Genomic DNA, 16834 nt, shown 5'->3' with positions numbered 1-16834 from the left:
GAGAGAGTACGATAAGTAAAACATTTTGGTTGCAAGTTTGGCCATCGCAAAAAGTTGCTTTCTAATACTTCATCACTCATCAAAATAGGATGATAATTCAAAATACACATTTCACCCTCTTGCATGGTAAAACACCCTCAAACAAGGTTCATATGTAAACATGCACTCTTGCAAATTATCATATGAAACATTCATACATGAACACACTCACAAAGTATGATATGAAACACAACGAAAATTTGAGATTCTTTTATAAGTTTCAAGTTGTTGATTCGTATTCACATTTTCTTCCTTTCAAGCTACTAACAGCATTTTAAGGGCCTCAAATGCAAAAATGGCTTAATTTGTTCTAATAGTCCTTCAATTTTTCAAGATGAAAATATAAGGGTTAAATATCATCACTATTATGTAGAGATGCTTAACAATTGGCATACCATTTAAATAAATAAAGCTTTACACTTTGTTAAAACATAGAATCAACTCAATATAGTGTAGGTGGGCAATCGTACAAGTCTTTGCAACACTCTAGAACTTCGACCCTTAGCCCAACGCAAGTCATTGATAAAGCTACAATTTCCTTTTCTTTCTTGATGGCATTGATGACTTTCCAAGATGCTTTGAAGACTCCCGTTTAACCCTAAGATAAAACGTCATTACTCTCTCTCTCTCTCTCTCTCTCTCTCTCTCTCTCTCTCTCTCTCTCTCTCTCTCTCTCTCTCTCTCTCTCTCTCTCTCTCTCTCTCTCTCTCTCTCTCTCTCTCTCTCTCTCTCTCTCATGCATGTCCACGCAATGTGTACGCACGTGAGAGTGCTAGTTATATACTCTATATCTTGTACGTATGCATATACAAATACATTATTCAAATCCTAATATATATTATAATGCTTCTATGTATCGCAATTGATTGTGGAAAGAAAATAAGTTACTCAATGTCTCATCAAAGGCTTACTCCAAAATCCTCCATCTCCAATGAGATCTACTTTCCCCATGCTTCTCTTGGAAACATCTAACCTAATGAAAACACTCAAACAACGGATTAAAAGAGATGGTTCTAGAATCTCCTCATCTAGCCTGATACACACCATAGCAATTCAACTTATCTTCATCATCTATCATTTGATATCATCCATCATCAACCTTGGTGTGATAACTACCACATCATAGCCTAGTACATCACCCACAACCCACACATCTTGTGGTTTGCATGCAATAATGTTTGGTTGCCACATGTTAACAAAAGCATATTGACCTACGATCACATGGGAGGTCTCATATTGGCATCTCTAGCTCTCGACTTTGCCTTGTGCATGTAATCTCAAAGTTTATTATTCACAAAACATCCCAAGCCTACATTCAAATCAATGTGAATGCCTGGTCGAATATCCATAATTCTAAACATTTAATCTTAAAGCAACCCAAGTCCAAGCACTTCTCTATGCAAGGGCATCATAGTGTTCTCTTGAGTCTGTCAAAAGAAGTTAATATCAATTATGTGATTAACTCTAAGAGATTCTAGCCAACTATTAGTTCTATCCCTGGTATTAGTTATGAGCACGACAAGTGCTCCTCAAGAGCAAGGAGATTGCTCTCATAACTTTGCAAGAGAAGAACTTGAAAGAGAAGTTGAACTAGAACTTGATTGCTAGATGACTCAATTACAAGAGAATGCTCACAAGAGCATGGCTTCATTACAACACAAGACTTGATACAAGGCAAGACTAGAACAAGACAAGAACTGTAAGAGGGCTTACCTCGCAAAAGCCTCACAACTGGTGTTGGCAAGACTGAAGAGCTTGTAGCTCATGACCCTTGTTTATACTATAGCCTAGGGAGATTAAGGGGGACACGTCATTACAAGAGGATGCCACATGGCATGACATGCATGCTAACACATGGCACACTAATATCAACAATGACATAAGCAATGATGCAAACAAGTTCTATAACATCTAGAATCTTCTAAAAACTTCATACAACCAAGGCATATACCAACTAGCATACAAAGCAATGATTATCCTTGCTTGAGCATTTGTTACATTCACCCCCCCTCCCCTTCTAGCATCAAGTTTCATGAGGAGCAGTCATGCGCTCTTGAATAGACCTCTACTTGTTTGGGTGTTGAAGATGAAATTCACAAACCTTAATAGGAGTTCTTTGAATATATGAAGTCAATTGCATCATAGCCCTTCCAATGGACAAGATATTGATTGTAATCTACCTCTTCAGATTCTCAACTCCAAGATTTTATCTACTTTATATTCTTGGTGATCTTCAATTACAATTCGAGGTGATGGCTTCAATATTCTCCCAAGGATACTAGATATATGACATGGCTCCAAGATTGAAACGTGGAATACATTATAAATTTTCATGGACTAGGGAAGCTAGATACAATAGGTGATTGGATTTACTTGGCCAAGAATCTTGAAGGGCCCAATTTGTTGATAATCTAGTTTTCTGGGAGGAACAAGAAAAACATAAATCACATCAAAGAAGCCAAATTAGATCTTCAATTTTGTATGATGGATGTTGTATGTGAAGCTTATCTGCATTTGTCTTATATTTCTCTTGAGCTTGTTTGATCTATGCTTACAACTCTTTATGAATATCAAAGAGGTGTTGAGCTAAGTCTGTAGCAGCTTGATTCTTCTCCTATGATCTTGAATGATTGTCTATCCGTGGATGTTGACCATAACTAGCAAAGAACGATGTGAATTGAGTGAAGGTATGGGAGAAATTATTGTATACAAACTCAACAAGGGGTAATAGATCCATCCAATTGTCTTGATGATAGTTAATTGTGCATCTAATGTTTTGCTCCAAGACTTAATTCACTCTTTCTATTTGTCCATCACTCTACGGGTGATTGGCTAAAGAAAGATTCACTAGTAAACTAGGGGCCGCAATCACAAACAATGTCATCAAATAACCCATTGTGCCGATATACCTATTCTAAGAAGAGCCTTCTTGTCCCTTCTCCATTGATACTCTTGGTCGTTGGGATAAAGCGTGTACTTTTTATGAGTCAATCAACCACCACCAAGATGGAATCGTACCCTTTGGAAGAAGGTGGAAGTCCATGGATAAAAATAACCATGGCTTACTTCAAATAGGTAATGATTGATAAAGGCCATGAGGTCGATGACAAGGGACTTTAGCTCAATTGCACGTGTCACAAGAACACACAGTCGTTGACTAGTTTCCACATCACCAAAAATCCCTCGAAACCAAGCCAATTGTCTTGTTAATCCCAAAATGCTCTACTGAGGGATTCCCTAGCTCTTTCTATGCTTGCAAATCAGGCCACAAACAAGGTTAATCAAAAGATCTGAGCAAAAACATCCAAGTCAAATTTCCACACGCTTTACTTAAATTACAGACAAGCAAGTCTGGCACCAAGCCAGAAAGTATGTCTCACAAGAGAGCACGAAACAACTCTCAAATAGGCTGCTCAACAAAGATCTAAGTGTGAGCTCATAGCCTACTCCATTGGTGATAAGAGTATTTCGAAAGCTTCACACCATGTTCCCTATGTACTCTGCTTCTACAACTTTCAACTCTAATAGAAAGTCCTTTCAACTCTAATAGAAAGTCATCTTTTCAATTTGTGGTATCTTGTAGCTACATAGCTTGTAAGATTCCAATTGGAGTTCAATAAACCAAGGCAATATGCAAATTTTAGTGTGTTGAAATTTTTGGGTGCTCCTCACTAACATAGATACCTATGTGAGAATGGGTGACGGAGGGGAGTGCAGTACGTCAACCCTCTTGCCCATAAGGCAAAATCCCATTCCGATCCCCTAAAGCAATTCAAATTGGTTCTACCTAACGACTAGTTTGTCAAATTTTCGTCTTCTTATTTCTATCATCAATTTAGAAAAGCTCCCAACTCACCGAGACCACCCTACCATTGGACCAAACCCATCGAGGGTCACGCCCACCCGCTTTCCTTTGATGACGGAATCATCTTTAGTTTTTTAATTACCTACAGCACTTTATTGAAACATATAAAGTATGCCTCACAAGAGAGCACGAAAAAACTCTCAAATAGGCTGCTCAACAAATATCTGAGTGTGAGCTCATAGCCTACTCCATTGGTGATAGAGTATTTCGAAAGCTTCACACCATGTTCCCTATGTACTCTGCTTCTACAGCTTTCAGCTCTAATAGAAAGTCATCTTTTCGATTTGTGGTGTCTTGTAGCTACATAGCTTGTAGGATTGCAGTTGGAGTTCAATAAACCAAGGCAATATGCAAATTTTAGTGTGTTGAAATTTTTGGGTGCTCCTCACTAACATACTTACCTGTGTGAGCCTGCAGTCAATCAGATCAGCCAAGGCCCATAGGGCAACCAAGACCGCCCAATATAATCACAATAGGAAGGGGTCTCTAGTAGACAGCAGGTGTGCTCCATCTGTAGTAATTTGAACAGCCACTCTAAAAACCAACTTTTCCTTAGCATCTACCGTGTCAGTGCAGGCAGTATCATGCAGTGACAGATAACTGCAATTCTGAGAACACACTAGTGACCTGCGTGACCACATAACTTATCGATGAGGTACCCTAAAAGAGCATGGGCCTCATCTGGGGGCTCCAATTCTAATTGTTTTAACATTCCAGCTGTTCCTGTAAGTCATCATTTATCGGGTTCCATAAATAGACATGAATGCTTTCATTGTACTCTTTCGATTACTACCAGCATATGAACTCTGGATCCACATGTTACAGCAGAGGCTTCTCATCTCACTGCACATGGTGCTTGTATTCTTTGTGCACAAGTGTGTATCACTCTTAGGAATTTTCATGTATTGGGATGTCTGATTACTGACTTGTACAAAAAGAAGTGTACAATACACATGTGCATGGTCCTCGCAATTAGAGATATGCACAAGCAATGCATGGTCAGCTTTTTTTGCTTGATGATAAACAAACTAGAGATACTAAAGTCATCCCTATCTTCACTGAACATAAAAATTTACTCTCTGTGAATTGTCTAATGCACGTCACTCTAAAAACTAAAAAGTGACCTTCTTAACATAAAAGAAAGAATGCGAGTAAATATTACAATACCTAATAGAAAAATCAGGCTGATCCCCTCCAAAGTCATTTCCTGGACTCTGCTGCACACCTGTAAAGACGAGAAAACAATATGGGTTCTTATAGCTGTAGAAACCTAGAAAGAGAATCCTAAGGAGAAGAAACACTCAAATTTTGATGCAATTTCCTTATCTAATCTAGCTTTTAGGTTGGGTTCATATTTCATTGAGATTAAAACAAGCTGCCAAGTAAAACCGTAGCATGCTGGCATTCTTACAGTGCACGAGTCCATCTTTACAGCCTTCAGAATCCATATCATCCTGAGGAGGGACCCAAAACTTGGGCTCTTCTAAATTCATAGTCTCATCGTCACCTTTTTGTGAGCTGCAAAGCTCTGTTTGTCCTTCCTCTGGCCTTTCATCAACTTGGAGAGTAACATCCATGGCACATTCTGCTCTCTGCTGAGTCTCCACTTTCTCTGCTTCTTTCTGAGCTGTTATGACAAACCACAAGTAAAGAATAAGAGTAACAACTGTTGAAATCTGGTATAAAACTCTTATTTAAGAGCATGCCAAAAGAAGTTGCAACTGTGAAAGCTTTGAGCAGCTGAAAAACATCTACTACAAAACCTCTTGGCATGTTACAGTTAAAACTGACTAGCAAAATTAGACGAGCTGAATGATAAATGTATGGTGGTTATTAGCTCCATACAATGTGAATTGCCTTCTTATAAACCACCACTCAACAGCACACAATCAATGTCATTTTCTGCAATGTGAGCAGAGGTCAAGTCGCATTTGTAGAAACTTGCTTCTCATATCAAAACAAATGATAATATGTACAAAAGAGCTACTGACAGAAAGGTATGAGATGGTTTTCGCTGAACAATATAGATTGTCATTTCTACTAGCCAATTCACCATATCCTCTAATGAGAATCATGGGGTGAACTGCAACTGTCCCTAAGCTGCCAGTTGGCACTGCTGCTACCACCAGAATCTGCCACCTTCTACCACATCTGCTTCCCCTGCTGTCACTTCTGCCTGCCCCTGCTCCCTGCCCACTTCTTGCCCCCTGCGTGCTCCCCCTGCCACTGCCCCTACTTCTGCCTGCCCACTGCCTACGTGCCTCCTCCCTTGCTTGCACCTGCTGTCATTCCCACACCACCTCCCCCAAAATTTCTCTCATCAGCCCTGCCTCTGCCCGCCCACCTCCTTCTTGCCAACAGCCTCCCTATCCTCCCTGGCCTATTGCCCCTGCCCTGTAACCCCAGCCCATTCCATGCCACCATCGCTGCCCCCTAGCCTGCATATACCCATCAAATTCCTCACAGGTGAACAACTGGTGCTCCCTTTCTTTGTGACAGCCTTCCCCTGTCAGTCAACAAGCATTTAATTCAGGAGGTCTTCAAAGAAGGCACACAATGAAAATCAAGTCCGGTCCAACAACAACACATTCCACACGCACTCCACATCATAGATGTCAAAAGATAGAAACATATGCTCTTATACCATGTTGAGAGATTGAAGTTTGCAGGTAGAACACAAAGTGTATGGGAAGCACCCTAACAAAGAAAACTCAAGACACAAAAGAAGAATGAAGAATGATGAACACTAAATCATGTTGATACAATGACTGAAGCTAGAAGACGACTGCACTGTCCTGGCTTATAAAGCAACAACACCCAGAAGGGATTTGCGTTGTGAAGGGAGTGAAATGCAGTCCTTCGGACAAAGGTGTCCATGACAAGGAAAGGGCTGCTCTATGGAGGAAGTGAAACATAGTGCTACGAACAATGGAATGTCAAAATAGATACTGAAAAATGGACAGCAATAGAGAGTGAAATGCAATCCTTGGGAGCTACCTGAGATGAAGGATATATTGAAACCTCTCTGAGATGATGATTGCTATTGAGGTGACTGCTGGGCAGCCAACTAGAGAAGAAAACGCAAGAATATCTGATGAAGATCTCTTCATGTAAGTGGCTGCACACAAGTGACTGTTGTGCAGCCCTTCAAGAGTGAAGAAAACACAAAAACGCAGTATCTAATGTAGGGCTGATAAAGAGTGTGTAACCTGCTGTAGACAGCCTAAATCTGCTGCAAACACAACCTCCATAAAGTGGTTGATGGCTGGGAACCGTCATTTGAGTGCTGGGGTGACAAGACGGGTTGGAAACACACAATAATGATGAAGATGATCTATTGTACTAATCTAGGGAGGAGTGAAACCAGCCAATGCAACAATGGAGATGATGAAGAAAACACCACCAAGTTGTGTGGAGTCAAAATGCAACAATCTAGTGTTAGAAATTCAATCATCCCTTCGATAGGCACAAGCAATGTACTCGTGGACTCAAAATGCAACAATCTGGTGTTAGAAATTCAATCATCCCTTGGATGGGCACAAGCAATGTACTATTTTACAGTTAGTACTGTCGGGCACAGTTACGCATTTCACAGATCAGGTTGGATAGTTCCATGCAGTCGCCATGTCATTTCCAATGATTCCAAGCAATCAAGCAGGCCAGGCCAGCTGTATAGGATGCCATGTGGCAGGCAGATTATTTGTGCAGCCTTTATTATGATTATTTTATTGCTGTCACTGGTTTTCGCAGGAGTCTGATCAGTTGTTTCTATTTTTTGGCCTATTTATAGACTAGCTAGCCCCCAGTCATTTTCTCTTGTTTCTCGCATGGAGAGAGAGATCATCCGGCAGAGATACACTCAACAACCCTTGTACATATTTACCTTCTTCATTTCAGTATTCATTCATTGCAAATTTCTCCATTCCACTGTCTCTTCCTTTCTCCCTCGTCTCTCCATGTTCATTTTCTTTTAGTCTAGTCAAACACTTCCACATTTGCTGCACTCTGACATGGTATCACAGCAGCGTTGAAGGGCTGATTGATCATGCGCAAACCCAAAGTGTTGATGCAAGGACAGGCTCCCGCCACTTGGACTTACTTTAAGAAAGTATTTGCTTCTACTTGGTTGACCAATGAATTTGAGATTGATGTTATGTCAGCTTGGCACAATTTGGATGCATCGAAATGCAAGGATCTGGAAGACTATAACAAGAAGTTTTGGGAGGCTTTACTTCCAATCACTTCTTACAGGGTTGTGCCATTGACCGAGTAGATAGAGAAATATTGCTGCGGGCTGCCCAAGGAACTCCGGAATTATTGTACAAAGACAAAGATCACCACTTTGACTCAGTTAATTGAGAATGCCACCACAGGAAATGTACTATTGTTGGGATAGTCAAGTGGTTTTGGGGGCAGCATTAAACAGGACAAATCTGAGAAATTTTCAGCAAAAAAGCCATTTGGTAAACAGGTTTCCCAGATTTCTCAAAGCATAGGTAAACCTTGGCAGTTCAAGAAGAAGCCAGCCAAGTTCTTTGGACAGCAGTCAAAGAACCAGAAGAAACCTTTTGTGCGCAAGTCTCTTGAGGAGAGAAAGGCTTTAATGGCTGAGAGGAAGTGCTTTATCTGTGAGCAGACTGGTCATATTGTGTCCAATTGTCCGGACAAGAATAAGAGACCAGCTGATGATGATAAAGAGGACAGGAAAGGAAAGAAACCCAAACCTTCAGCAGGTTTAGTGCCAGATATGCTGTGGGAGACAAGCCACACTCGGATGCTAATGAGCTTTGCAGAGCTTGGGGTAAAGTTAGGGATCAACATGTACTCATTTTCTTTGATCCTGGAGCTAAGGCAAACTTTATCTCACCAGAGTTGGCTTCTACTTTGGGCATCAGAGCAGATGAGATGGGCTACACAGCAGGGCAAGGTTGGCATGTCCTGGCCACTCAGAGTCTGTGACACCCATTCTTGGGAAGCTGCGTCTTCATATACAGTCTTATGTTGATGCACAAGAATTTTATATCATGCCACTTGAAGGCTGTGATGTCTTATTGGGAATGCCATGGATGTTCAGAAAGCATGGTGTGTTGGATGCCTTTAACAAGACACTGACTCTGGAACATAGGGGAAAGACTCATGTGCTTGATGTGAAGCTTAAAGGAGAGTCTGTACATGTTGTATCGGCTTCTGCCATTACATCTGTAATAAAGAATCATCTTTCTGCGTACTTGATTTTTGCACGTGATGTCAAGGATAATGATGAGTCAAATTTCTCTAGGTCTGCTTTCTTGTCTCAGTTCAGTGATTGTTTTTCTGACTCATTACCATCACAGTTGCCACCAAAGAGGTCTGAGGATCATGCGATAGATTTGGTGCCAGGCAATAGCCCACCAAATAGACCTCCGTATAGGGTTAGTGCAGCCCAACAGAAAGAGATATTGAGCCAGGTGAATGAGCTGTTAGGAAAAGGACTGATTCAGCCAAGTTCATCTCCCTTTTGCTCACCAGTGCTCTTAGTGCAGAAGAAGGATGGCTCTTGGCGCATGTGCATAGATTATCGAGCGTTGAACAAGAGTACCATCAAGAACAGGTTCCCCATTCCAAGAATTGACGACATCCTTGACCGTTTGGAAGGAGCGTCAATTTTCAGCAAGATAGATTTGAAGAGTGAATACCATCAGATCAAGATTAAGAGAGAGGATGTGCATAAGACTGCATTTAGGACCACGTTTGGTCTCTCTGAGTTCTTGGTAATGCCATTTGGACTTACTAATGCTCCTGCTACGTTTAATCGAATGATGGACAGGATTTTTCATCCATACAGGCAGTTTGTTGGTACATTCTTTGATGACATGATTGTCTTTTCAAAGAATGAACAGGAGCATAGAGAACACTTGAAAGCAATCTTTGATGAGCTTTGCAGTAATAGGTTGCTTATCAATGGCAAGAAGAGTGAGTTCTTCTTGGAAGAAATCCAGTTCCTGGGACACATAGTATCAAAGGATGGTGTCCGAATGGATCCTGCTAAGGTTGAAGCAATTAGAACATGGCCAGATTTGAAGACTGTCCATGATGTTAGAAGCTTCTTGGATTTGTGTTCTTACTACAGAAGGTTCATCCGCAACTTTGCAGAGATTGCTTCACCTTTACATGCTTTACAAAAGAAAGGAATCTCTTTCTAGTGGACACAAAAAGAGATTTCAGCTTTTAATCTTCTTAACGAAAAGATGACTTCTAGTCTAGTGATCATTCTGCCAGATCTTAGGAAGTCATTTGTTGTCCACTGTGATGCCTGTGGCAATAGCATTGGTGCAGTGCTAATGCAAGATGGCCGGATAGTGGCTTATGAAAGCAGAATCCTGCGAGGGCCAGAGAAGACTATGCAGGTTTATGAGAAAGAATTGTTGGCTATGATTCATGCGCTTTCTTGTTGGAAACACTACCTACTTGGGGCAGATTTTGTTGTCCAAACAGATCATCAGACATTGCGTTATTTCTTAACTCAGACTAAGCTGTCAGAAAAGTATGTGTTGGGCAAACTTTTTGTCAATGTTCCATTTTCAGATTGTGCATGTGGAAGGCAAAACGAATGTTGTGGCTGATGCTTTGTCAAGGAAGCCACAAATTTCAGCTGTGTCAATTCCTTATCATCATGAGCTTGATGATATGAAGGAACAATATGCTGATGATGAAGATTTTGCAAGGATCTTTGATCAGCTTGTCAATGGACAACATCATGAGTATTATCTTCTCAAGAATGGTTTCATGTTGATGCATGGTAGACTATGTGTAACTATGCCATTGAGACGGAAAGTTATGACAGAGAGTCACTCCCCACCGTATGCAGGGCATCGTAGTATTGATGCAACAGTCAAAGCAATAGAGACATTCTTTTATTGGCCTATTTTGAGAAGAGACGTGGATGCTTTTGTGCAGCAGTGTTTGATTTGCCAGAAGGTCAAGTTTGACAGGCAAAAAGCACCAGGGCTTTTATAGCCATTGGCTATTCAAGATAAACCATGGGAAAGCATAGCTATGGATTTTATCTTTGATCTTCCAAGGACACAAACAAGAAATGATGGGATATGGACTATTATTTGCAGGTTTAGCAAACAGGCTCATTTCATTCCTATCAGGAAGAAGATAAAACCAGATCAAATGGCACGTTTGTTTATGTGCAATGTCTTCAAGTACCATGGTATGCCAAAGTCTATTGTCAGTGACCGTGATCATAGAAACAGGGAACGGCCGTTCCGGCCTATAGGAACGGTTTAACACGTTCCAGATCCTTGGAGGAGGTGAAACGGCCAGGGAACATTCCCTGCCGTTCCCTGCCATTCCCTGTCGTTCCCTGTTTGGAACGGCCATTCCAAGCCTGTTGACCAAAAATTTACATTTTTCCATATTTTTTCTTTTTGCTTATATCACACTCCTACTATATGTTCACCTATCTCCATTGCCTAATGTGCACACACTAATCTCTCTCTCTCTCTCTCTCTCTCTCTCTCTCTCTCTCTCTCTCTCTCTCTCTCTCTTTTGAATATTCAAAGTGTCAAGACAACCCACAAGCCAATTAGGAGTCCATGCAAAGCTTAAATTTGATGCATTATGAACTCTTGCAAGCACAATCAAATTTCAGCCTATTTTCAATTCCAAGGTAATCATCCATTTATATTGTCTAATTTCAAGGGAAACTAGAATAATTGGGACAATTCATGAGCAATTTGAAGCTGTGGGGGTAATCAAGTCAATTTCGGGACATTTGGGTCGATTTGGAGCATTGGGGGGTATTGGGGCAATTAGAGGGACATTCTTTGGGGCAACTTGATCATGCAGGGCATATTTGGGGCACTTAAGATATGTGCCGTTCCCCCCCGTTCCCATTCCCCCACCTTGGACGTTCCCCCCGTTCCAAGGGGTCCCGTTCCCATTCCCCGTTCCAGGTAACTATGACCGTGATCCACGGATGACAAGTCTATTCTGGAGAGGCATATTTGAGAACATGGGCACTACGCTTAAGTTCTCATCGTCATTTCATCCACAGATTGATGGATAGTCAAAAGAGGCAAATTCTACTGTCTTGGATCTGCTCAAGTGCTATGTGTCAAAGCACAAGTCAAAGTGGGAGCAGTATTTGCCTTTGGTCGAGTATGCATACAATAATACTGTGCATTCGTCAACAAGCAAAGCCCCTTTTGAAATTGTTGAAGGTGGTAAAAAGGTTCCTCCCATTTTGCATACAAAGGATAAGATCTTTCAAGCAGATTAATATGTGCAGAGTATGAGTGAAATGTATCAGAAAGTTAAGCATGCCCTTGAAAGGACTCAGGCAAAGCAAAAGAAAGCTGTTGTTCATCACCGTCGTGAATTGTTGTTTTCACTTGGTGATTGGGTACTGTTGCGGTTTGAAAAGGCACACTTAAAGAAGCGGAAAGGCAAGGAAAGTCTTTTCACTAAGCTTAGTATGCGATACTATGGGTCTTTTCAAGTAACAGAGAAGATTAGTGATGTCAGCTATAGGCTGAAATTGACTGACAATTGGAAGATTCATAATGCTTTCCATGTAAGTTTTCTTAGACCCTATGTGGGTGATGTGCTAGAAGATATGCCAGCTGAGGAATGGCCCGAAGTTGAGGAACTTGATGAAATTCTTATTCCAGAACAGGTACTGGCACACAAGGAAAGGAAAGTGAAAGGCAAGGTTGCTAAAAGGTATTTAGTTAAGTTCAAGAACTATCCAGCTATAGATGCTAAGTGGATGGACGAAGGTGAACTTACAAGGCACCTAATGTGTTGGAACTTTACCTTGAAGCATTTCGCTTCCAACCTACCTTGACCCCTTGTATCTCTAAGCTGAAATAGATTGTCAAAGTGACAATTGCTCAAGAAAGAAATTATGTACAAAAACAGATTTTGTACAGGTTAACACTTATTGTGTCCATATGGTTTTCTCAGTGCTAAAGAAGTAAGTATTGCTTGCAAGATTACAGTTTTTACTTCTATTGAATTGAATACATATTGTAACAATGGTTACTCGATCGGGCATGTATTCTGTGAATTGACTCAGTAGGGATATCATTTTGATGTACCGGCCACTAGATCTCTAGTCAGGGTGATGTGGAGTCATCAAATGAGAATCTGCCACTATGGGGATATCATTGTGGTGTACCTGCCACTATATCTAGAAACAGTGATGTGGAGTCACATGATGATAGTCTACCATGTTTCACAATTAGAACATACATGTGTTAACAGTGTGTTCAATACACAATGTTAACTGATAGCATGTATGTATTGTACATGTGCTGCCAAGTGTAAGTTCACTGGGTTAGCTGGAAGCATGTATGACATTCATGCAAACGAGGACGTTTGCGATTTCGAGAGGGAGGTATGTCACAAGACTGTGACAACTATTACCTTTTTGCTGATTTCTTTATTACATACTTTATTTGGTTTTTCTTTTTGAGGATCCCTCTTAAAATCTAAACGCCTGAGTTGCATGGCCAGTATGTGAAACGGATAGGAATATCTAGTGAGTCAAGACTGGACAGTTAAGATCTAGTATAAGTCTGGAAGAGACTGATGGCACTGTAGACTTGCGAAAGTGTATATGGACAAGTGTGTTGAAGAACTAGCCTGGAAGAGACTAGTTCAAAGTGAAGATGGACAAATCTCCAAGAGATTAGTCCATGTGGGGTCATCAATGGAAATTCACTTTCAGTTGAGCTACATTACAAATTTGGATGTAGCCATAGTATGCAAAGATGGTCAGAAGTATGTGGGGATGCAATCGAAGCAACTCCTAAAATTTGGACCCCAAAATCTGTTCGCGTCATTATCTTCGTTTTTGCACGAGGATTAATCCTTTGGTCTGTGCCGAGGTCAAATTTTGCACCGAGGATGGAGAATTTTAGACCAGAAGGCTAGAACGGGAAACACCTTCCAGTGCTGCCATTTGGCACAAATTTGTGCAATTACCTCTTTAAAGAGGGACTGGCGTGCAGTTTTTTGGGTATTGGGGGCTCATTTGTGAAAGGGAAGATGGATAGCTGCAGATGGAGAGCTATTGAGAGCTGGCCTACCTTGTCTATGATGCACAGAGGGTTGAGTTTGCTCCCTACTTTCTCTTTCTCTCCCCCTGACAGCTATGGATATGCCTCAGTTGAGGGCCTTTCTGCTGATTTATGTACAGTTGTGTGGGAATATGTTGTTTTTGCATGAGGCAAGAGCCTCCTTTCTCCAGGAACAGGAGCAGTTGTTTGCTGCCCACAAGTAGGAACAGGTGAGGGTGGTAACCTCACCAAGCAAGTGTCTGAAACAGCACTAAATCAGTACTGATTTCGGACTGTTCAGAGGTTATTTCAGAGGCCAATTGATGTCAGAATCAAGGGGCACTTGGCACAGATGCTGGAGAACAGTGCAGGGAACAATATGAGCTGAAAACAAGTGTTAAAACAGGTCTGAACCAGTAATTACAGCAGGCTGAAATGGTCAATTCTGCACTCCAATCAGAAGTTTCAGACTTGGGCAGAGTTTCCCCTCCTGGTCAGCTTGTTTTGGGTCAGTAATTGTACTGTTATGCTGCCAAATTTCACCCAGAATAGGTGAAAGACAGCCCATTGTACTTTCTCTCTTTTTAAAAATAAAGAAATACCGCAAGGGGCGCCTGACTTAGGGGCCAACAAGGTGTCTGTGTGGCAACAGGAGCATTCTAGCTTCCTATATTTCTTCTTGATTCTGTGTCTTTAAGTTTAGGTAAAGTGGGCGACTGTGAATTGGGTGAAAGCATTTATATATTTTGGTTGTACACTACCACCCTTTCAAGAGAACAAGCCGGTTACACAAACTCGTTAGAAACAAATTCACCACCCTTTTTTATCACAAGGTCTTCAATCGCCAACCTGATCAATTCTCCTCGAAGAGAAGTAAATCCTTGAAGTGGAAGAAAGCCTTCGACTTTAACGTCGAGAAGTAGGCCCATGTCATCATGTTGTAGTCATCTACGATCAACATGAAGTACAAGCTCCCTATCAAGGACTCATTCCTCATCGGGCCACAAAGATCCATAGATACAAGCTCCATAGGTGAAGTAGACCGCCTCGAAGCTTTGTTGGGAATCGCATCCCTATGCTACTTCCCACAAATGCAAGAGACACATGGCTGTTGGCTCACCACTATGTTCAGTAAACCTCGAATAAGCGATCCACGCGACGCCTTCTGAAGGTACTCAAAGTTTAGGTGGCCAAACCAAGCATGCCATAGCTTAGACTACGTCTAAGAGGTAAGAAGAAGAGAGGTAAGAGCGGAATACGACTTCAATTTGTAGATACCATTCTCCTCATACCCTCAAGAGAGAACCTTTCTCGATCCACGATCAAGAACTCGAACAGCATCATTGTCAAACTCCACCAAGAGACCAAGAGAACAAATCTTATGGACCGAAAGCAAATGATACCCTAAACCTGGCACATACAATACCTCGGAAGTGTGGGTACCACCATGTCCATCTGAAATCAGCTGCATCTCATCCCATGCTGCAATAAACACAGAAGAGTTGTCTCCTATGAGAATCTACCCACGTGAGGGTCGCAAATGGGCAATACCAACTGTCGAAGGAGTCATGTGCCGTGAGGTACCATTGTCCACGATCCACTCTCGAGCCTGGAGAGCTGTCATCGCAACATCAGAAGTCTTCGGTGTAGAGTCCTCAATGACCGCTAAGTATAGGAAAGCAGTTGATGAGGTTGCAGTCACCACTCCAGAATCCTTCGTGTCCTTCTTCTTGGTGTCCTTCTTGTCCTTGTCGAGGCAATCATTCTTCCAACGGCCGGTCTTACCACAAATATGGCATGTCGATTCTTTCTCTTTGTCCTTCTTGGATTTGTTGTTCTCCTTCTTTTTCTTTTGGTCCTTCCCCTTCTTCTAAGAGGCTTAACCAATCAATGCCTCTGATTTGGAAGCATTCTGTCCCTTCAATTGTTCCTCTTGGTCCAAGACCATAGGAACCAACTCTTCCCATCAAAGAGTCGACTCCCGCCCTGAAGCAATAAGAGTGGAATAAAAAGTACTGAATCGTAGCAACAACAAGGACAATAGAGTGATCACCATGTCTTCAGAGGAAATGGACTTCCCCGCATTTTGAACCTGCATCTGAAGTTGTCAAAGCTTATTGATGTGTTCCCGAAGCGAATAAGACTTATTCACGGACAAGATCTGCATTTGCACCTCCAAAGAAACCCTCTTCATAAGGGTCATCCAATTGTACATCTTGTCAAGTTCCAACCATATCTCTCGAGCCACCGTCGGATGCTCTATATGGGCTATCACGACTATTATACAAGACAGAAAAAGAAAGGAACGAATCATAGCATTCAGTTTGTCCCAATGAGATTGGGCTTTGGTCAACTCCGCAGGAGCACTGGAAGAGAGTTTAGACTCATCTCTCACCGAGGGCCGCCTTATCTCCTCCATCACAAGCTCCGTCAAATCATAAGACTCCAATATGGCCAATATCATCACACGCCATATGCGGTAATTGCCACCATCAAGCTTTTGATCTCATGGAAGCGCCGGTAAGACAACCACCTTCCAATCCATGATCACCTAGAACTCCACGTTAGTCTCTGTAGACATCTTTACCTACAATGCTTGCACAAATGCAAAAGAAACCCCCTTTGACTATGAAAATGCAGCCTGCTAGGGCTCTTGTCTCCGTATCCCGACCCTTCTTCAACCGCCGAAGGCGATGAAAAGGTAAAATCTGCACTTGAAGGCCAAAAACACAACCTTCTTCCTTCTCTAACAACAGCAGCTTCAACAAATCTTCTCTTTTCTTGCACGCCCACACTCACCTCAGCCTTGTTCTGATGCACAGCCCACCTACTCGCACTTGAACGCTGAAAATGCAGCCTTATGTCACACTGAAAACGC

The 16834-nt window shown here is 41.7% G+C and overlaps 1 protein-coding gene across 2 annotated transcripts in view; it reads right to left on the bottom strand.

Annotated features, from left to right (window-relative positions):
• Positions 1 to 382: 382 nt before the first annotated feature.
• LOC148033920 (uncharacterized) overlaps positions 383 to 16834 on the bottom strand; it is a 42136-nt gene continuing 25684 nt past the window's right edge. The window contains exons 3-5 of one of the 2 annotated variants that reach the window (XM_087681900.1): positions 5412 to 5531; positions 5072 to 5129; positions 383 to 637 (exon numbers count right to left, since the gene is read on the bottom strand). In XM_087681900.1, the coding sequence (XP_087538026.1) occupies positions 568 to 637; positions 5072 to 5129; positions 5412 to 5531 (248 nt within the window). In that variant the 3' untranslated portion in view covers positions 383 to 567. Of the gene's footprint in view, positions 638 to 5071; positions 5130 to 5315; positions 5532 to 16834 lie in introns of both variants that reach the window. The other variant, XM_087681899.1, reaches the window with a different exon arrangement.

Source organism: Lygodium microphyllum, chromosome 7 (genome assembly GCF_053477565.2).
Source record: "Lygodium microphyllum isolate KBCC chromosome 7, Lygodium_microphyllum_v1.1.10, whole genome shotgun sequence".
Lineage (NCBI taxonomy): Eukaryota > Viridiplantae > Streptophyta > Polypodiopsida > Schizaeales > Lygodiaceae > Lygodium > Lygodium microphyllum.
This window is presented reverse-complemented; position numbering and strand designations above follow the sequence as displayed.